Raw genomic sequence first — 21,255 nt, 5'->3', positions numbered from 1 at the left:
CACCTCCGGATTTAAGCCAGAGATCCAGCAGGCTGTGCTGAATATGCCTTTTAATGGACAACAATTGTTTGGGCTGGAAGTGGATACAGCTATAGACAAGCTAAAGAAAGACACTGACACGGCCAAAGCCATGGGCGCGCTCTACTCCCCACACAGCAGAGGCACCTTTAGGAAGCCACACTTTAGAGTGGGGTTTTTGGCCCGAAGCACAGAGCCTTCTACCTCACAGGCCAGACCCACATACCAGGGCCAATACCAAAGAGGAGGCTTTCGGGGACAATATAGGGGTGGACAGTTCCCTAAAACAAGAGGGAAATTCCAAAGCCCAAAAACCCCACAAACTAAACAGTGACTCCAACGTCACAAATCCCCAACACATAACACCAGTGGGGGGGAGACTCACAGATTATTACCAAAATTGGAAACACATAACTACAGACTCTTAAGGTTTGTAATCCAAGGCGTACATTACCAATTCAAAGTGTTACCGTTTGGGATAACAACAGCACCAAGAGTATTCACAAAATGCCTTGCGGTAGTAGCTGCACATATCAGGAGACAGCACATACACGTATTCCCTTACCTAGACGATTGCTTAATAAAAACCAGCACTCCGCAACAGTGTCTTCAACACACAAAATACATCATAGAAACCCTTCACAAGCTAGGGTTCTCAAACCACCAAAATCACATTTACAACTGTGTCAAATACAGCAATACTTAGGAGCAACAATCAACACACAAAAAGGGATTGCCACTCCAAGTCCACAAAGGGTACAAGCATTCCAAAATGTAATACTAAACATGCACCCAAACCAACACTATCAAGTGAGGTTTGTGATGAAACTTCTAGGCATGATGTCTTCATGCATAGCCATTGTCCCAAACGCAAGATTACACATGCGGCCCTTACAACAGTGCCTAGCAACACAATGGACACAAGCACAGGGTCAACTTCAAGATGTAGTGTTTATAGACCCCCAAACACACTCCTCGCTTCAATGGTGGAATCCTATAAATTTAAACCAAGGGCGGCCATTCCAAGACCCTGTGCCTCAATACGTGATCACAACAGATGCTTCCATGGTAGGGTGGGGAGCACACTTCAACCAGCACAGCATACAGGGACAATGGGACGCTCAACAAAGCCAGCTTCATATAAATCATCTAGAACTACTAGCAGTGTTTCTAGCATTGAAAGCATTTAAACCGTTAATAGCCCACAAACCCATTCTTGTCAAAACAGACAACATGACAACAATGTATTACATAAACAAACAGGGAGGGACACACTCATCACAGCTGTGTCTCTTAGCACAAAACATTTGGCATTGGGCGATTCACAATCACATTTGCCTAATAGCACAGTACATCCCAGTAATTCAAAACCCGTTAGCCGACAATCTCAGTCGGGATCACCAACAAATCCACGAATGGGAAATTCATCCCCAGATACTACAAACTTACTTTCAAAACTGGGGAACACCACGAATAGACCTATTCGCAACAAAAGAAAACGCAAAATGACAAAACTTCGCGTCCAGGTACCAACACCCTCACTCCAAGAGAAGTGCGTTATGAATAAGTTGGTCAGGGATATTTGCTTAGCTTTTCCCCCTCTCCCACTCCTTCCGTATCTAGTAAACAAATTGAGTCAAAACAAACTCAAACTAATACTAGTAGCACCAACTTGGGCTCGCCAACCATGGTACGCAACACTACTAGATCTGTCAGTAGTACCTCATATCAAACTACCAAACAGACCAGATCTGTTAACTCAACACAAACAACAGATCAGACACCCGAACACAGCATCGCTCAGTCTAGCAATTTGGCTCCTGAAGTCTTAGAATTTGGACATTTAGACGTTACACAAGAATGTATGGAGGTCATTAAACAAGCTAGGAAAACCTACTACAAGACATTGTTACGCAAATAAATGGAAAAGATTTGTTTATTACTGCCATAATAATCAAATTCAACCACTACATGCGTCCACAAAAAACATTGTAAGCTACTTATTACACTTACAAAAATCAAAGCTAGCTTTTTCGTCCATTAAAATACATCTCACAGCAATATCTGCCTATCTGCAGTTTACACATTCAACATCACTCTTTAGAATCCCGGTCATAAAAGCATTTATGGAGGGTCTAAAGAGAATCATACCTCCAAGAACACCACCAGTTCACTCATGGAACCTCAATATTGTATTAACGCGACTCATGGGTCCACCATTTGAACCCATGCACTCTTGTGAGATGCAATACTTAACCTGGAAAGTAGCCTTCCTAATAGCTATCACATCTCTTAGAAGAGTAAGTGAAATACAAGCATTTACTATACAAGAACCCTTTATACAAATACACAAACATAAAGTGGTTCTACGCACAAATCCCAAATTTTTACCAAAAGTTATATCACCGTTCCACCTAAATCAAACTGTGGAACTCCCAGTCTTTTTTCCACAACCAGACTCGGTAGCCGAAAGGGCATTACATACATTAGACATCAAAAGGGCACTAATGTATTACATTGATAGAACAAAACAATTTTGCAAAACAAAATAATTGTTTGTAGCCTTCCAAAAACCTCATGCAGGAAATCCAATATCCAAACAAGGCATTGCCAGATGGATAGTTAAATGTATTCAAACCTGCTATGTGAAAGCAAAGAGAGACCTGCCTATTACACCGAAGGCACACTCCACTAGAAAGAAAGGCTCCACAATGGCCTTTCTAGGAAATATACCTATGACGGAAATCTGTAAGGCAGCCACATGGTCTACGCCTCATACATTCACGAAACATTACTGTGTGGATGTGTTAACACAACAAGCCACAGTAGGACAGGCAGTATTACGAACATTATTTCAAAAACAACTTCAACCCCTACAGGCTAAACCACCGCTTTCTGATGGATACAACTACCTGTGGATTCCTCACCTCATGAATACTCCCATGGCGCCAGCATTCGACGGAAATCTTCTTACTAGTCTCTGCACGTCGACGAGGACGTCACTCTAGCCCACGCGACGCCGTCTGACGTCATACAGGCAATAAGAGGTCCTCGACGACGTGCGGACGTCAGTTCCCTTTTTTCCGTGCATTCGAAACGGTTATCTTCGAGGGAGCAACTGTTACTCTTGCGGTTACAGTGTATCTTGCTGCGTAGTCTTTCGCTGTGAAAATAATGTCGCAGAGGAAGTCTGGATTTAAGCCTTGTCGTGAGTGTGGAGGCAAGATGTCGGTGACGGATCCTCATTCCGATTGCCTTTGGTGTTTGAGCTCCGACCACGACGTCTCGACTTGTGATTCATGTCAGCACATGAATCCAAAGGCCCTCAAGGAACGTGAGGCGAAGCTGTTTATGGCCAAGTCAAAGGAGAAACATCACAAGAAGTCTTCTTCCCCAAGACATCGGCGTCATCGAGACTCCCGGCGCCGTAGAGAATCTCGGCGTCATTCAAAGGAGACTCGTTCCAGGTCTCCGGATCGGCGCCGAAGGACATGGGAGGTCAGTCCCACGGTTACGCCGCATCCTTCGACGCCGTTGCCCTCTCCGGCGTCTCCAACTTCACCTGGACAGGCGTCGGTGATTGAGGTATTGGAGCCTCAAGTGTTTTCTCCGGCGCAGACGCCGAGGCCGGCGTCGGGGTCGCCTCCGAGACAGGCACCCCAGTATCCGGCTTTTCCCACCCCTGGAGCCGATAGTTCCGCATTCTTGAATGCGATGTATGCCATCTTCCAACAGATGGCTCCAGGGGGTGCTCCGGCTGGGCCTTTGGCCTTTTCTTTGGGTGATCCTGCGCCTCTTCAGCCGGCACCCTTTATGCCCTTTCTCCCGTTTGGGAACATGGGCTCGGCGCCACTGTCGGCGCCGGTGGCCGCTCCGGTGGCTTCAGAAGGATTGGCCCCGGGGATTTCCATCCCGTCGACGTCGGGATTTCGGCCTGTGACTCCGGTGGGTCCATCTGCTTCAGCTGCTCTTCCGTCGGCGCCGAAGTTACCTGTGGCGCCGGATGCGGCGTCGGTAGCCTCTGAAGATCGGCGCCGATCTTCGACTTCGGCGGAGGCATTGTCGACTCCGCGTATTGAGCAACGACTTCATTCAAGGAGACGTGCTCTCCGTGTATTAGAAGAGCAGGAGTACCAACGAGCCCTAGAGGAAGGAGAGCTAGAGGACTCGGGTGATGGGCTGCGTGGACTGGAGTCGGCCAGTGGGCTGGACACTTCCCCTGAGTGGGACCTTTCGTCCCCCGGGGGAATATACTGAGGAGGCTGCTTCCTTTCATGCAGTGGTACGGAAGGCAGCTAGTTTTTTGGACCTGCCTTTGCCGGTGGTGGAGGCAAAACAAAACCTTTTGACAGAGGTGTTACATCCGGCCTCAGCCGCGGCGGAGCCTCTGTTACCATTTAATGACGCTCTGCTGGATCCGGTGTTAGAGGTGTGGAAGAGGCCGGCATCTTCCCCAGCAGTTCACAGAGCCGTGGCCAGGAGCTATCGGACGGCTCCAACTGACCCTGGTTTCCTATCTAGGCACCCTACGCCGGAGAGCTTGGTGGTGCAGGCCTCCTGTTCGTCCAAGTCAGCGCCTGGTTCTTTTCCGACGGTGCCTGGGGACAGAGATTCAAAGAAGCTAGAGGCGCAGTCGAAGAAGATTTTTTCATCCTGCAGTCTGGCGTTAAAAGCCACCAATGCAACCTGTATCCTGGGGAGGTATATTCATGCTCTGATGGATGACATTTCCTCTTCGTTTACAGAGCTTCCCCAGGGTCTTTTGGATCTTGTCTCAAATGCCCAGGCTGCTGCGACCCAAATTATCCAGACGGGACTGGATACCACCGACTCGGTAGCCAGGGCAATGGGCACAACTGTGGTGGCAAGGAGACAGGCCTGGCTCCGTAACTCGGGCTTTTCGGCGGATGTACAGTCCACATTGTTGGATCTCCCGTTTGATGGGGACAAACTGTTTGGGGCTAAGGCTGATTCGGCCTTGGAACGTTTTAAAGAAAGCAGGGCCACGGCTAAGTCGTTAGGGCTCCAAGCTCCTTCTTCCACAGCCTCTTCCAGATTCTTCAGGAGGTTTCGTGGATTTGGGCGTGGCTCTTCCTCCTCTTCCTTTCGGGGGAGATATCAGCAACCTGCTTCTTCCCATCCCTATAGATCTTTCAGGGGGAGAGGTAGGGTCCGCACCAGAGGAGCCTCTCAGCAGCACTCTGCCTCTTCCTCATCCTCTGGCGGGGTGCAGCAGGGGAAGCAGCCTTAGGCTTCCAACATTTCCCACTCACTCCTCTCCTGTAGGGGGAAGATTAGAGCATTTTCTCACCAAATGGAAGACTGTTACATCGGACACTTGGGTTCTCAGTGTTGTGGGAAAAGGCTACACCCTTCCCTTTCGGGAGTTCCCGCCCCTCATCCCGCCCCGCCCTTCGTATTGTTCAGAAGAACACCTCCTGTTGCTAGAACAGGAGGTGCAAGTCCTCCTTTCAAAGGGCGCGGTGGAGTTGGTCCCGGAGCAGGAAAGGGGTCGAGGAGTTTACTCAAGGTATTTCCTGATTCCCAAGAAGGATGGTCGTTTGAGACCAATTCTGGACCTGAGGATCTTGAATTGGTTCCTCAAGGAGGAAAAGTTCAAGATGCTGACCCTAGCACAGGTGCTTTTGGCGTTGAACATGGAAGACTGGATGGTGTCTGTCGACTTGCAGGATGCTTACTTTCATATCCCGATACTCAAGTCACACAGGAAGTATCTCCGGTTTGTGGTGGGATCGCAACACTATCAGTTTGCGGTCCTTCCGTTTGGTCTTACTTCAGCACCTCGAGTCTTCACGAAGGTGATGTCGGTGGTTGCGGCAGAACTCAGAAGGAAGGGGATAGCAGTATTCCCTTACTTGGACGACTGGTTGATCAAAGCCAAGTCCCCGGAGCTTGTGTCGCATCATCTGCAGTCGACAACCCAGTTGTTGTTCGACCTGGGTTTTTCGGTGAACGAGCCCAAATCTCACCTAGAGCCCTCTCAGAGCCTCCTGTTCATAGGGGCAGTACTGGATACAACATTGGGTCGGGCCTTTCCTCCGCCTCAGCGGATTCAAGATATTCAGGATTTGGTTCCAATGTTTCGAAATGGAGCGGTAGTTCCAGTCCTCAAGGTCCTTCGTCTGCTCGGTCTTTTTGCCTCCTGCATTCTGTTGGTCACGCATGCTTGCTGGCGGAGGAGGAGGAGGTGGGCAGCAGCTGTGTGCTGCCATCAATCAGGGCAGGAGCCCTTTAAAAACACGTAAGCGCTCCCGCTTCGCGGGACGCGCTGAAACATTTTTGCCGGGAATCGAGGAGGAGGTGGGCAGCAGCTGTGTGCTGCCATCAATCAGGGCAGGAGCCCTTTAAAAACACGTAAGCGCTCCCATCCTTATGATCCTATAGATCTCCTGTGATAAATGAGCTGAACCCCACATGGAATATCAGGAAGAAAGGTCACTACCCTCTAGCCATTCAATAGACTTGCTGTCTCTTCATATTCATTGAGGCCATGCGACACAGAATCAAGCAAATGAACATTTACATTCTCGTAGATTTAATATACTGGTCATATTACCTCCTCGTTGGTTAACAGTGATCTTATCAATCACACCCCATCTTACGGAATCTACCGGAAGATTCAATGCAGTGAAATGTTCAACCTAAGGTGCACCTTGTATTTTACATCTAATGCGACTGCAGTGCTGTAAAATCGGTTCCTTAATCTTTTGCTTAGTTTGACCAACATATATCAAATCACAAGGGCATTTGATTACATAAATAACATTCATACAGTTACAGTTTGTATGTTCTTTAAGTTGTACAGTTACATGATTATGTTTGAATATTTTCATCTCCATACATTGGATACAGGCTTTACATGACCCACATTTAAAATGACCCACAATATTAGGTAAATTGAACATTGATGATAAACAGGGTTTGGGAGGGTCTGCTAACAGATAATTAACCACCCAGTCTCTGATGTTCTTGCCTCTTTTAAATGCAAACATGGTGAGATCCTGTATTTCAAGTTTGTCTGTAATCAGATTCCAATGTTTGTTGATAATCTTTTTAACTTCAGTACTTATGGTACAGTACATTGTAACACATATCAACCTATTACTGTCATTATCTGTCTGTATCTTTGGTTCAAGTAAGATGTCCCTGTGACAGACCTATGCTCTCTTGTGTGACTTCCTCACTATACTTTTAGGATAACCTCATGTTATTAAGCGATTAATCAAGTCTTCAGATTCTTCAAAATATTCTTGTTTCTGAGAACAATTCCTTCTAAGACTGAGGAATTGCCCATATGGTAAATTGTCCCTCAAATTGCGGGGATGATGACTTGTATATTGTAAAAGTAAATTCCTCTCACTGGGCTTCCTTTATAAGGAAGTATAGAGTCGGTTGTCTTCCACCTTAATTGTTACATCCAGAAAATCAATCTCAGATGGGCTAAAGTGCATGGTAAATAGAATATTGTGCAATTTCTCATTTAGCCACTTATGGAACCTCAATAAATCACCTTGGGTCCCTGTCCAGATCATTATCACATCATCTATATATCGTTTCCTTAAAGTTATCTGAGTAAAGTATGGTAAAGTCCTATCGAAGATGAATTGTTCAAAGTTGTCCATACACAAGATCGCTACATCAGGTGCAAAGGTTGCTCCCATGGCAACACCTTTTGTTTACATATAGAAATCTCCCTGAAAATAAAATGAATTTCTAGTCATTGCTATCTGTAATAGCTCTGTAATGAGCTTAGTCGGTACTTGGGATGGCTGTGACCTCCCATCCAGTACTTTTTCGATCACCTGTAAGGCATGTCCCTGGGGGATATTAGTATATACCGAAACAATGTCCATTGTCACTAAAACTTGTTTTCCACTATCAAAATGTAAATTATCAATCATTTTAATAGTTTCCATTGTATCTCTAAGGCAAGCTTCTGTCATGGGTACTAACGGTTTCAAAAAGAAATCCACATATTTACAAACTGATAGATAGAGCCACATCCTGATATAATCGGGTGACCCAGGGGTTTAGAGAGATGTTTATGGATTTTAGGAAGTGTATAAATCGTGGGAGTGCAAGGATTCTTTTTATTCAAAAACTCATATTCCAAATCTGATTTTAAAAAAACATCATAAGGCCTTCATCAGTGACCCTTTTAATCAAATCTCTCAATTCACTAGTCTGATCGTGTTCTAGCTTCACATGACTCCCTGTGTCTGCCAATTGCATGAAGAGTTCACCTTTATAATCATTGGTATTTTGTACAACAATCACTCCTCCCTTATCCGCCTGTTTAATCACGATCTGCCTGTTTTGATTTTAAATTAGATAGTGCATCCTTCTCATCTTTAGTGGTGTTATACTTAACATATTTCCCCTTGGAGATCATGTTCATCACATCTCTCATAACTACCTGTTCAAAGGTCAAGATTTTATGTGACATCAAGTGGGCAGTGGGAGTGAAGGTAGAAGGTGTTCACAGACAAGTGACAGAGGTAGAAGGACCAGACCTATTTTTATTAAAATAGTACCTTAGTCTGACTTTCCGAAAGTACTTGTGTAATTCCATTTTAAGATTAAAAGAATTAGGTAAATTTGTAGGGACAAATGACAGTCCTTTAGATAAAACCTGTTCTTCCTCAGGTGATAACTGATGGACTGATAAATTCACCACCGGGTTGGATAGGTTCACCATCTGTAATGTTGTCTCCGGGTTTGAATCTCTCCATGACCTTCCTGTTGGAAACGTACTAAGATCAGGAAGCAGTAAGTACATTTTTTTTTTTATGGAGTGCACTAAACCACTCATAGTATGTGGATTCTTCTAAGTGTTCTTTTTAGGTTGAGTTTCAAAACCTGTTGTATGTACCCTATGGGCTTCAAGACCGCCCATTGCTTTTCATTTGTCGATTTCTTTTTCCTTTAAACTCCTTGCTTCCAAGTGGTTATTCTGTCTTATTTGTCCCCCCCTTTTTTGTAAGTTGTTCACTCTCCTGGAGCAGTGCTGCGTTACTTGTAGCTTTCTACTAGGCCCAATATTAGCATCTGTTAAGGGACTAATTTTCCCTTTCTCTAAAACCATTTCACACAAGCGCTCAGTGTAATCAGTCACTCCGAGTTATACAGGGTTTTAATTCTTGTTCTTACCTACTCAGATAGAATGTCAGATGCTGTTTTTGAGGGCTGCTTCAAATTACTTTCTCTGAATTCACAACCCCGCCCACTTTACTGCTTCAGCCGTTTCCCTACCCCCTCCCTTCCCATGTGCAGTAAATTAGTGCTTGGATCATGGTGTTTGGCACCTGACAAAGCAACACAGATCACCATCTTAGATTTGCAATCCGAAATGCAGCAATGATTTATGATGGCAAAAAAAAGGTGGTTGCTGTAGTGGTGGTTGGTTGGTTGATACTGGTGGGTGCCTTTCGGCTAAACTTCTGTATCTCGGTATCCGCAAGCTCAGCAAGCAGGTGACCGACTTCATCAAGGTAGGCTTATTCCACAGTGAACTGTTCAGGACCTTTGTCTGACTACCACTGACGCAACATGAGCAAGAAAGTGGGGAAATTGGTACTTCTAGTTTGTTTTCTCCTCCTTTCCCCCATTCCGATTTCTTTCTCTTAGTCAGAGTCTGTTAGAGAAAATAAGTCAAGTCGCCTAAAAGTGATGCTCGCCACCTGCAGAAATTAAGCACTTAAAAAAACAGTCTGGGGATTGCAGCACCCCGCCCCTCAGAGTCCTTCAGAGTTGCACAATATCGGTTTGTTCTGAAGTCGCTGGGAGATTCTTTTCCTCAGTGTGCTAGTATCGTTTCTATACGAAGCTCAGACTCTGAACAGTGCTTGGTGCTGCTCTGCAGTCACTGACATGGACTGCAGTGTGTGGGCTTTTAGAGAGCACTGAGCTCACTGCACTGTCCTGCTGCACATTTGGTGCAGCTCAGGGTCAGGCTCTTAGGTTACAGGTGCCACAGCCCCATATCAGGGGCCCCTTTATTCTCATTTAAAGGCCAGACATGATGGTATAATTGTTACTGACTTTAGTGTGCTGAGGTGGATGGTGTCTGCTTGCCACGAGCCTGTAACATTCTCGTTAGGAGAGAACACATGAAAGATCTAATGTTTTATAGCATGTGAGAAACAGTCCCACACTATACTGTTTACGAATCTGACATTTCTGAGTTTGCAGTCTGTTTGATCCACAATCGGGTGAGGGTGGTAGTAACTGTATGTGCAACTTCACAGGTGCTGTGTAAGTCTGTGGTCCAAATAAAAATCGTAAATCATTTAAATGTGTTTGTCAACAGAGGACACAGCTTTGTACACAATAATAAAGCTGTACCTTGGATTATAAGCGGTGGAATGGTTACATAGATTAGTGGTGGAGGTGACTGATAATGGATGAGGCAATACAGTAATCCTGATAGACAGGACCACTGTAATTATGCAGCAGGGGATGACTCCATTTTGTGACAGGATTGACTAATTTATGTTTTAAGAAAAGGCAAATTATTCGGCATAATGCTGAACATTTTGTGGCAGTATAACTAGTTAGTCATTTAACCATATCATAAACTCTTTGAGCAAAGGTTTTACCTCTTTAGGATAAGTTTAACACTTTTAATACAGCAGCTGAAAGATGACCTGTTAATCTTTGCAAAGGGTTGCCGCTGGTAGGCACACATTTGGCAGCATTTTAATAACTTTTGATCTGTTTGAATAGAAACTGTTTTTTAATTTAACATCTGCCGATTATGAGGTAGATGATGGCAAGCAAAGAAAATTATGTGGAAAACACAGTAGCCACAGAATCTCATAATTTCAGTTGGCCTGCACAGTGTTCGTTGCAAGCATTGCTTTTACATTACAAATGTTTACTCTTTCAAGCACAGGGATTGTGCTTGGAATCACAGTGTTTGATCAAGTGGCAGTGCAGGATTTTTATGGTCTTCAGGTTTCAAAAGTTTCAACTTAACCTTAACCCTCTCCTCCTTTTAATGCTCCTGTGTTTAAAACGTAAAGGGGAAGTTAAAGAGGCTACTCTTCTGAAGTTGTAACAAAATGTGTGTATTTCCTGTTCTTGTTTTGGCTTTGAAGGATAGTCACCACCCTGGCTGCCTCCACTGTGAAGAAAAAAAGAATGTGGATCTCAAGAAACATAAAAGGAAGCAATACTCATATTTTGGCCTATTCCTTTCTACCTCTGGAATTTTGAGGAGGCTTGGAAAAGTGCATAACTTACTAAGAGGGCCGCAGTTGGGGTGGGGGCGGGGGCGTGTTTATTATCGGCAAAGAACAACTGCCTAGCAGCAGCGATGGTCACATGCTTTTTTTCCCTTTTGTCGTGTAAACTTTGGAGAAATGTCGCACTCTGATCACTGGAGAACACATAACTGAGGGGGCTGCACACGTTTCTATATTCTCCACAGGTAGTGTGACTGTGGGATAACTCAGTGGATGAATGCATCTGGCAAGTATTTTCAACCTTCTAGGTCAGTACTACGAGGATCAGACTTGCTATTAACAACAATCAGTGCAAAGACAGTTGTTCTAGCGTATGTGAGAGCTATTTGTTTTGTCAAAGTTTTTTTAATTTTTTTTATTTTAACGATGCTGTACAGTATGTGTCCCGGTTCTGTATGACCCTGCCAAAAGCAATTGCTAGAGCCAATAGGTCCCAAAGGCAAAACATATTGGCCTTGGCAATGCTTGTTTGCATACTGCCCCTGATTCTGTGATGATTTAACATTTTGTAATCTAACATCATTACTGCAATAAATCAAGAATTGTGTTTAATACTTGATCCAGAGTTATTTATATGCATTGTGTACATGCTTGGAATATTCATCTGGAATTTCACTGAACTGTCTTGTAGTCGCTAAGGTATTTAGCCATTGTTTACTGCCTCTTTGTGTGTACATACTTTTTATATAATTATATTTTATTTCAGTTTAGTTCAGTGGCTTAAACACAGCAGGAAAGAATATTGTGAATTATGCAAGCACAGATTTGCTTTTACACCAAGTAAGTTCTTATTTGTTACTATGATCTACCCATTTCTTAAATTAGTTAAATTCATTAGCTACATTACCAAAAGGGTAGGAAATGTTTATTTGTTTGTATGGGGAAGGAAATTCTACCTGTAATGTAGGTGCTTACATGCTCTGTATGCTGTAGTCTTTCATGCTGCAAACATTAGCTCACAATCACAAATGTCCTAACAACCATTAAAATTTGTGTATTGCCACTTTGAAGCCTTATGTTATAGATCATGTCAGAGACTGTTCCTGGGCCACAGGACAGACAGGTACTGGGCACTGATGATGGTGGTTAAGGTAGTTTGACCCTGATTTTTTGTGGTTCTGCAAACTCAGTCAAGTAGACCCTTCCCACACTTGGTTTTGAGTGTGTGCTGGGTGAACAGTCAAAGGCTTTTCAGGGACATAATGGAGTATTTTGGGAGAAGCTCAGAATTCAACAATTAACCAACAATGGCAGTAATGTATTGTCCACCCATTGCTTAACTTTCAGTTAAGAGAAAGCACTTATATCTAATAGCAAAACGAAACGCTACACAGTTCAATAGAGTTTTCAGACACAGATGGTAATTTAATCTACAATCCTCAGATGGATGCTACACTCCTCTTTTGCCCTTTTCCAGTTATAGGAAATTACTAATGTCTACACTCCCCAGTATTTGGAAAAAGTATTCCATGCACTTTCTCCTGCAGTGGCAGATTTTTTGATGCACTGGCAGAGGTGGCAAGTTCTCACAGAACACAAGCCCCTGAGTCAGAGGAGCACTGTGGGCCTGCATGCGGGCAATCATCTTAGGCAGTTGCAGCCTCCTAGACCAGGTGTGGATTGGTTCTCTGTCACAGCAGGTGCAGCCTCAGGGCTGGGTCTTCAGCATTGGTACCCCTTTGCCAATTTGGCCCCCAGACAGATTAGGTCCAGACAAGGCATCACTGGTGACAAAGGATCTTCAGCTCTGACGTTTGAGAGAGGCAGCACCAGACTCTTGGGCACATGAAGAAATTTTGATACCTTGCGCTTGAAAGTCTTGCAGAAGGGCACCCACTTGAGAGGCCCATAACAAAACTGGTCACTCCTCGCTCCCTCTCGCAGTCAGCTTCTTCTGGGTGTTCCTCAAGCCAGGCACACACTGGGGTTTTCCTCTTGTAAGGTCTCTTCCCCCACAGGACCAGACACTCTCCTTCCCTCCCTGAGCAGCAGGTGGTGTCTAGGTACTAGGCAGACCCTCAGCTCCTCCAGTAAGAAGTGTAGACTAAAGGTGATATGCCCTTATCTCTAGGAGACTGGCTATTATGCACGCTCAAGTCTGGTCACACAGAAGTCCTTCAAATACTCTGCAGGCTGTCCTTTCTTGATCAGGAATAACTTGGACCTGGAACAAAGTTGGGTAGTTTGCCTCCCAATTTTATACTGGTATAAACTTCTGGAAGCAGTTGGAGTTGGTTCTTTTTCAAGCATCGTGTTCAGATGTTTTCTCAGACTAAGGCTTTGGGTATGGTAATAGGGCTTGCAGCATGTAGCAGTGATGCTGGTTTAAAACAGGAGCATCCAAAAAAGAGCACAGTGAAGTTTGAGATTTCTGCACCTGGCTGTCATCAGCATTTCAGAAGCAATAATAGGGGACAGTCAAATAGGCAGGCCTGGTCCAGAAACGTCCTTACCCTAAACAACAGACACTAAAGTCCACCCCCTCAGCCCTACCATTACCAAATGGCTGTGGTCAGGAAAAACTAACCAGCAGCCCTCTGCTAACAAGACCCTATTGAATTTCTACGGATAGTTCTGTCGCCATCCTCCCTTGCATCAGTGTCTGGGTCTCCATTTGCCAGCCACAGGAATGTAGGTAGTATGCTTCCACTGTCTGATGAAGCCGTACCCAGTCTTGTGCCAGGCTAAACCAGGGGCTATCAAGAATTGGAGCCCACTGGTCCTTGTGCCCAGACTATCACTACACACAGTCTTACAACTGCACACATGCTACACACACTTGACACGTACAACAAGAAAGTGCCACGACAGCTGTAATAACAGATGATCTTTAAAAATGTTTTTTAATTTATTGTATGTTTTCCATACCTTTATGGCAATTTGCTGAATAAAGTTGAATTGACTGACTCACTGACTGACACACAACAAATATGAGAACATGGGTCTGAGGCTCAAATAAAAGCCAAACATTATACAAGAATGGTCAATAGACCCCACTTTCCTTTCAGACAGAAAAAGTCTGATCATACTAATTATTCACAAAAACTCTTTGAAGTACCACCACTGTTTAGGCAATCATAACAGTACATGGGAGTACTCATGTCAATCACCAGGGCATGTTTTGTGCATGTGAACGGTCAGTGCAGATATAAGTGTGTGGAAAGCAATTGTATCACTTATACCAAAGATAAAAGATGTCCATTGAAGAAAAGAGGTAATAGTGCTGGGCCTTCTGGTACCTCGCACTACTTAGCGATCACAGCAACTTGTTTGGATGAGTAGAAAGGAATGTTTCTAGGTAAGAGCAACACTAGTCAATATGTCTGATAAAGCCCTGTGATAGAGCAGAATTAAAGTTGCTACACCCCTTTTTTCACATTTGAACTATTGTACAACATGTAAAATGAAAAAAACATGTTAAGGAAGTAGGGTAAGCATTGTTTTTGATCGTTGTGTTCAATAAAACAAGTTTTCAAAAACATCAAAATTAAATTAATAAAACATAGAAGGCTGCAGCTGAACATGCAGTGGGAGCTTAACAATGTGCTAGTTGGGCCTCATTCTTAACAAAAATCACTGTTAGAATTTTGCAGCATTGAAGTACAATGAACAACCAATATAGTCAGACACACGCCCACACAGTATCCATGTCCATGGAGTCTCTCCAATGGGGCAAAAACTTAGTACAATGCCAGCAGTACTGCCAACCCTCCTGACACTGAACAAACAATAGAGTGCATGTCAAAGGAGTATGCCCAAATATTTAAAGGTACGAGGAGCCCAAGGAATATCCACTGGACAGGAGGAGGGACACTCCTCGCCCTCAGCCAGTGGGAAAACGTAGGTCTTTCTCCTATTCACCCTGAGACCAGACGAGCTACCAAATCGCTCAAGTAGAGTGAGAGCCCAAGGGATACCCAACATGCCATCCCGTAGATAGATCAGCAGGTCATCCGCGTAGAGTGATATAATGCGACCCCATGGCACCCCCGACCGCACCCCGCCATCTGGAACTGCCCCACCACAGACGCAATGCCCAGCGCAAGCAATATAGTTGAGAGAGGGCAGCCCTGTCTGGTACCACAAAATATTGGATAAGAAGTCGATATGACACCCCCCACCTGTACTCTCGCCAATGGGAAATAGTACAAGAGCTCAACCCATCGTATCCAGTTGTCGCCCAACCCCATTCGGGCCATCACTGCCCTCAGAAAATCCCACCGTACTAAATCAAATGCTTTGATAACAGCACGACCTGGGGAGTTGCACCCCATGTGGTAGGTGTAGAAGTGTAAAGAGCCTTCAGGTTCAGAGAGGTATTACGCGCGGGTATAAAACCATTCTGGTCCTCATGAATGAGGTGAGGAACATGGGGCAGGAGTCTATTAGCTAGGGCTTTACTAAGGATTTTTAAGTCACAGTTCAACATGGATAAGGGCCAAAAGTCGGTCACTGATGCTTCTCGTGACCTGGTCTTAGGTAGAAGAACCACTAGTGCTTCCCGCAGAGTCTCAGGCAAGGTACCTGCATCATAAGCCTCGGCGAAGAGATCAACTAAAACAGGAGCCAGAAGATCTACATTAGTCGTGTAGAACTCCAAAGGGAGTCCATCGGAGCCTGGTGCCTTGCCCACGGCTAACTGTGTTTATAGCGATTTTCACCTCCTCCAGGGTGAGCTGTTTCTCTCCCCCCCCCGTTCCTCTCAAGAGGATCCCGGTCCTCCGGTTCCCTTCCCTTCAGGTGCGCATGGTGCTCCACTTGATAAGGGTGCCTATCATAATCAGCTGCCAAATTGGCAACTGGGGGCATATAAAGGATACCTCCCTCTGCCACGATCATACTTATGCCAGTGCATGCGTGCCCCCAAAATTAGTCATTTTTCCACCCGGGCATGTCGCTATGCGAGTGCCCATCAGGGGCATTTGTGTGTCTCTGTCTCTCTCTCCCTCTCTCCCTCTCCTTCTCTCCCTCTCCCTTGCTTCCTCCCCACGGGGGGGGGGGCACAGTGTTCTCTGCTGTGCACAAAAATGGGGGGATTTGTCATAGAAAAGAATACAATATTATTAGTTACAGCGGTTAGTACATAAATTAGTCACTGGACCTGTGGTACATCATTTCTAAAAGCATATTTATTAGGATCACACAACAGCCTGTTTCTTGGTGCACCTAAATTCAGGCAAATTAAAACACCATAACCTATCACATATCTCTACGAATCACTGAAATTCAAAAGACAAATGACAAACAAAAAACCATGCCAGATCTCTGGCTGACAATACAAATACAGTTTAATACAGTCCTTCTTCAATCTTCCAGTTTTTACTCAATTTTGTGTGGCTGTCGTCCTAAATTTATGGAATCAGTCCACATAGAAGGTAGTTCAAGCTGAGAAAACATCTAGAGAACCCTTCAGTCCACTTCTTTAAAAAAAAAAGAAGAAAAATGTACTTCACAAACACAATTAAGTTTCTTTATTGGTTTCAAGCAACACCTCCAATTAAAGTGTTGACACGTTTCACCCCCTGTAAACTACAGGCCTCCTCAGATCATGGAAGAAAGAAGAGACCACTAAACAAATGATGTATATACATATAAGTAAATCAGAAGCATAACACTTCCAAAATTTGTTACACTTTCTGATTTAAAAGCGGAGATGATGCAAGAAGACCCCAGGCATACCATGGTATGAAAGCAGATCAAGATAGCATGACTAAAGGAGTAGCATAATTTGTAAAAGAGAAGGAGCCAATCCTGTGCTGCTTTGTACCTTAGTTGACAGTATCACTAACCCCATTCAAAATCTGAAAACGGTGCACCTGAAAAAAACGTGCATCGAAAGCTGGTGACAAACCAGGGGTAAGGGGAGCTTCTAGATAAGAGAATACCAAAGTTGCATGGCCACCACATACCTCACTTGGGGCAGAGGGAGTGCGTCTACCACCCACTCAGGCCTAATCGACATGCACTATAACCAGGTGGGAGAGGCAGCACATAACTGTGTCCTTTTAAGCGCTAACTAAATTAGGCCCTCGTATGACAAGGGTGGTACATCGCAGAAATCCACTGTTGTCAGCAACAAAATAAAAATTCAGTGTCGAAGACACACCATAGGCAAGCTGGCGAGAAAACCAAACCCCCTGTGCCTTCGCTAACATCTCGCTTATATACAGAAATCTGGCATGTTTTTTTTGTTTTTGATTTGTCTTTTGAATTTAAGTGAGTTGTAGATATATGTTATAGGTTATGACCTGTTCATACTCCTGATTTTAGGTGCACTAAGCAACAGGTTGTTGCGTGATCCTAATAAATTGTAATAAATATGCCTTTAGAAATTATTTACCACAGGTCCAGTGACTAATTTATGTATTCACTGCCGTAACTATGAATATTGTATTCTTTCCAGTTAGACATACCCCTTTTTTGTGTATACTATTTTGATGTACCCAGTTGTAATTGGATCACTAGGGTACACCCCTGTTGTTGCCAGTAGTGTCCTCTGCTGTGCAGCCATTTTCCTGCCCAACCCCCAAATCAAATCTGACAGCAGCCCATGAAGGCCCTGAAAGTATCGCCCCAGCAGAAGTAGCGGTAGAGTTGAGAACAAATAGAGCAAGCTGGACAAAATCAGCTTTTTTTGCAATTTTCCCCGGGCCCAATGGAAACATGGTAATGAAAGGCTGAAAGGGAGAGAGCTGTGATCATTGCTCACGCTCTGCCCAAATTACAGAATGCCAGATCAGATTCTGAATGATAGACGTCAACCCCCAGATATTTAAGGGTCTTATAATGCCACCCAAGTCTGATGGGCACCCGGTCTCCCTCCTTTGTGGCGCTATTTACTGAAACTGGAACAAGCAGGATGTGCGCCAGTTGATGTGCAGATGCCCCAGACTGATTCAGCATTTTCATTAGTGGCAGTTACGATGTTCAGAAGTCCTGCATCACGTATGCCACTCCACAAACCCATGCACTTCTCAAGTCCTGGCCTTGGTGCGTGCCAAGCCACCAGCAGTTCCATTGCAAGCGCGAAGATGAGCGGTGGCAACGAGCACCACTGTCTACTGCCTAGGTGTATTGCTATCCTGTTGGATATGCTCGTGCCAGTTTCATCTGTGCATTGGGCTGCAATCTTAAGTGTTCACCCACCACAGCAAAATTGGGCCCACTCCCATAAGCTCTAATACCGCAAAAATATACTGCCAGCTGAGGGTGTTGAATGCTTTTTCTATATCAACCAACATCGCCAGGCAGTTCTCAGGGTCACCCGTGCATGTCCCTGTTAGGCTCAACAGACAGTGAATATTCATTAATGTATTGCGTTTAAGTATAAAACCGTTCTCCTTGTGGACCAGTTTGCTACTAACTGGCAGCAGCTTGTTTGTCAGGAGTTTCCTAAATATTTTATAGTCAAGGTTTAAAATCAAGAGTGGCTGGTATGAGCAAATATCCAGGTAGTCTCACTCTGACCTTGGAAGCACCCAGTCAAAGCTTGAGAGTGTCTAGGAGCACTTCCCTCTGTCACCTTCTCATACAGTTTCAGCAAGTTTAGGGGCAAGGAGCATGCTAAAAGACGCATAATACTTTATCGGAAAACCATCCCTTCATGATGTTTTGTTACTAGTCATATGTGAGATGGCCTTGTGTATCTAATCAGCTTGGAGGGGCTCCTCCAGCTCTGTGCGCTGTAGCGGGTCTGGGAAGGATGGGATCTCCATCAGGAAATCCCATATTTGGTCTGTGGTGGCAGCATCCAGTGCTGTGTAAAGGGTGTTGTAGTTTTCCATAATGGCAGTGTTTATGTTGGCCTGGGACTGGGAGCAGCACAATCCCCTACTCTCTGTAGGAATAGCCCTTTTTGGAGAACGGAGCGCTACCCCCCCCTCCAAGAAGCTACGCCAACACTTTGCCCGCGCACGCCCAACACCATGTAGCAGAACAATGCTTTACTGTAGTCAAGTTTTAAAAATCCTGGTAGCCTGTTCCCTGCACCTCTGCTTAAGATCCTGAAGTGGTTTTACTTTGTCAGCATGCGACGGGGCCTTTTTTTCAATATTGTGCAACCCCCCTTTTGTGTCTGTTATTTCCCTATGCAATCCCACATACTCCCTACATCCTAGCAGTGCAGTGGCTATCCATGACCACTTTATGTGCTTCCCATTCTGTTATCCTCGACGCAGTGGAACCCGTGTTGTGCGAGACATGAGGCTATGTTGTCCAGGTGCAATGGGTCCTGCAAGGCCTCCACCCAAAACCACCACATGGGGATTACTGCCGTTTCCAGACTCCAACACTACATCAACAGTGGGCATTGGTCTGAAATAGTGCGTGCAAGGTAGTCATTTGTCACCGTGTGCCTGCACACCTCGTCATTACAAAGGAAGAGGTCCAGTCATGTGTATGTCATAGACAGTGGATGGATAACATCTACTCTGCAGTACAAGTGTTATGACACCTTGTGGCACATCGCCCCACCTACAGGAAGAGTGCACAGGTCTAGCTCAACGTCTAGGACACAATGATAATTTCCCTCCCATAAACCCAGTGCCTGGGAGTTCAACAAGAGTCATCTGGCCCAGACAATCAGAATGATGCAAGTTAGGGACATAAAGAGAAGGGTTTGCCATCCAGCAGCCCTTCCATGAACACATACCTGCCTTCCTGTCAGTCTTATAGGCCTGTACTACAAAGGGTACCACAGGAGCTATCCAAATCAATACGCCCTCCCCAAGAGAAAGACAAATAAGATGGTCTACATATGGTCACTCTCCAGAGCTCCTGCTCTTCTTGCACCTCCACAGACACCAAGTGTGTTTCATGAAATAATGCCATGTGAACTCGGTGATGTGTGAGGAATGAGTGCACAGCCTGTCTCATCCTGGGCTGCACAGCTTGTGTCTTCCTGGGTGTAAGGAAATGCCTCCTTGGCATGGTTACCCCCTGACTTTTTGCCCTTGCTGATGCTAAGTTTTGATTTGAAAGTGTGCTGAGGCCTGCTAACCAGGCCCCAGCACCAGTGTTCTTTCCATAACCTGTACTTTTGTTTCCACAATTGGCACACCCTGGCATCCAGGTAAGTCCCTTGTAACTGGTACCCCTGGTACCAAGGGCCCTGATGCCAGGGAAGGTCTCTAAGGGCTGCAGCATGTCTTATGCCACCCTGGGGACCCCTCACTCAGCACAGACACACTGCTTGCCAGCTTGTGTGTGCTAGTGGGGATAAAACGACTAAGACGACATGGCACTCCCCTCAGGGTGCCATGCCAACTTCACACTGCCTACAGGTATAGATAAGTCACCCCTCTAGCAGGCCTTAGAGCCCTAAGGCAGGGTGCACTATACCATAGGTGAGGGCATAAGTGCATGAGCACTATGCCCCTACAGTGTCTAAGCAAAACCTTAGACATTGTAAGTGCAGGGTAGCCATAAGAGTATATGGTCTGGGAGTCTGTCATGCACGAACTCCACAGCACCATAATGGCTACACTGAAAACTGTGAAGTTTGGTATCAAACTTCTCAGCACAATAAATGCACACTGATGCCAGTGTACATTTTATTGTAACATACACCCCAGAGGGCACCTTAGAAGTGCCCCCTGAAACCTTAACCGACTACCCGTGTAGGCTGACTAGTTTTAACACCAGACATGTTGCTGGCCACATGGGGAGAGTGCCTTTGTCCCTCTGTGGCTAGTAACAAAACCTGTACTGGGTGGAGGTGCTTCACACCTCCCCCTGCAGGAGCTGTAACACCTGGCGGTGAGCCTCAAAGACTCACCCCCTTTGTTACAGCACACCAGGGCACTCCAGCTAGTGGAGTTGCCCGCCCCCTCCGGCCACGGCCCCACTTTTGGCGGCAAGGCCGGAGGAGATAATGAGAAAAACAAGGAGGAGTCACTGGCCAGTCAGGACAGCCCCTAAGGTGCCCTGAGCTGAGGTGACTCTGACTTTTAGAAATCCTCCATCTTGCAGA

At 45.2% G+C, this 21,255-nt stretch overlaps 1 protein-coding gene across 1 annotated transcript in view; it reads left to right on the top strand.

The window, feature by feature from the left end:
* MARCHF6 (membrane associated ring-CH-type finger 6) overlaps positions 1-21,255 on the top strand; it is a 1,058,737-nt gene that overhangs the window by 58,756 nt on the left and 978,726 nt on the right. The window contains exon 3 of the mRNA XM_069219690.1: positions 11,992-12,065. Within this exon, the coding sequence (XP_069075791.1) occupies positions 11,992-12,065 (74 nt within the window). The remainder of the gene's footprint in view (positions 1-11,991; positions 12,066-21,255) is intronic.

This window comes from Pleurodeles waltl, chromosome 2_2 (assembly GCF_031143425.1).
Source record: "Pleurodeles waltl isolate 20211129_DDA chromosome 2_2, aPleWal1.hap1.20221129, whole genome shotgun sequence".
Lineage (NCBI taxonomy): Eukaryota > Metazoa > Chordata > Amphibia > Caudata > Salamandridae > Pleurodeles > Pleurodeles waltl.
The sequence above is the reverse complement of the archived record's forward strand: the minus strand, read 5'-3'. Positions and strand labels throughout refer to the sequence as shown.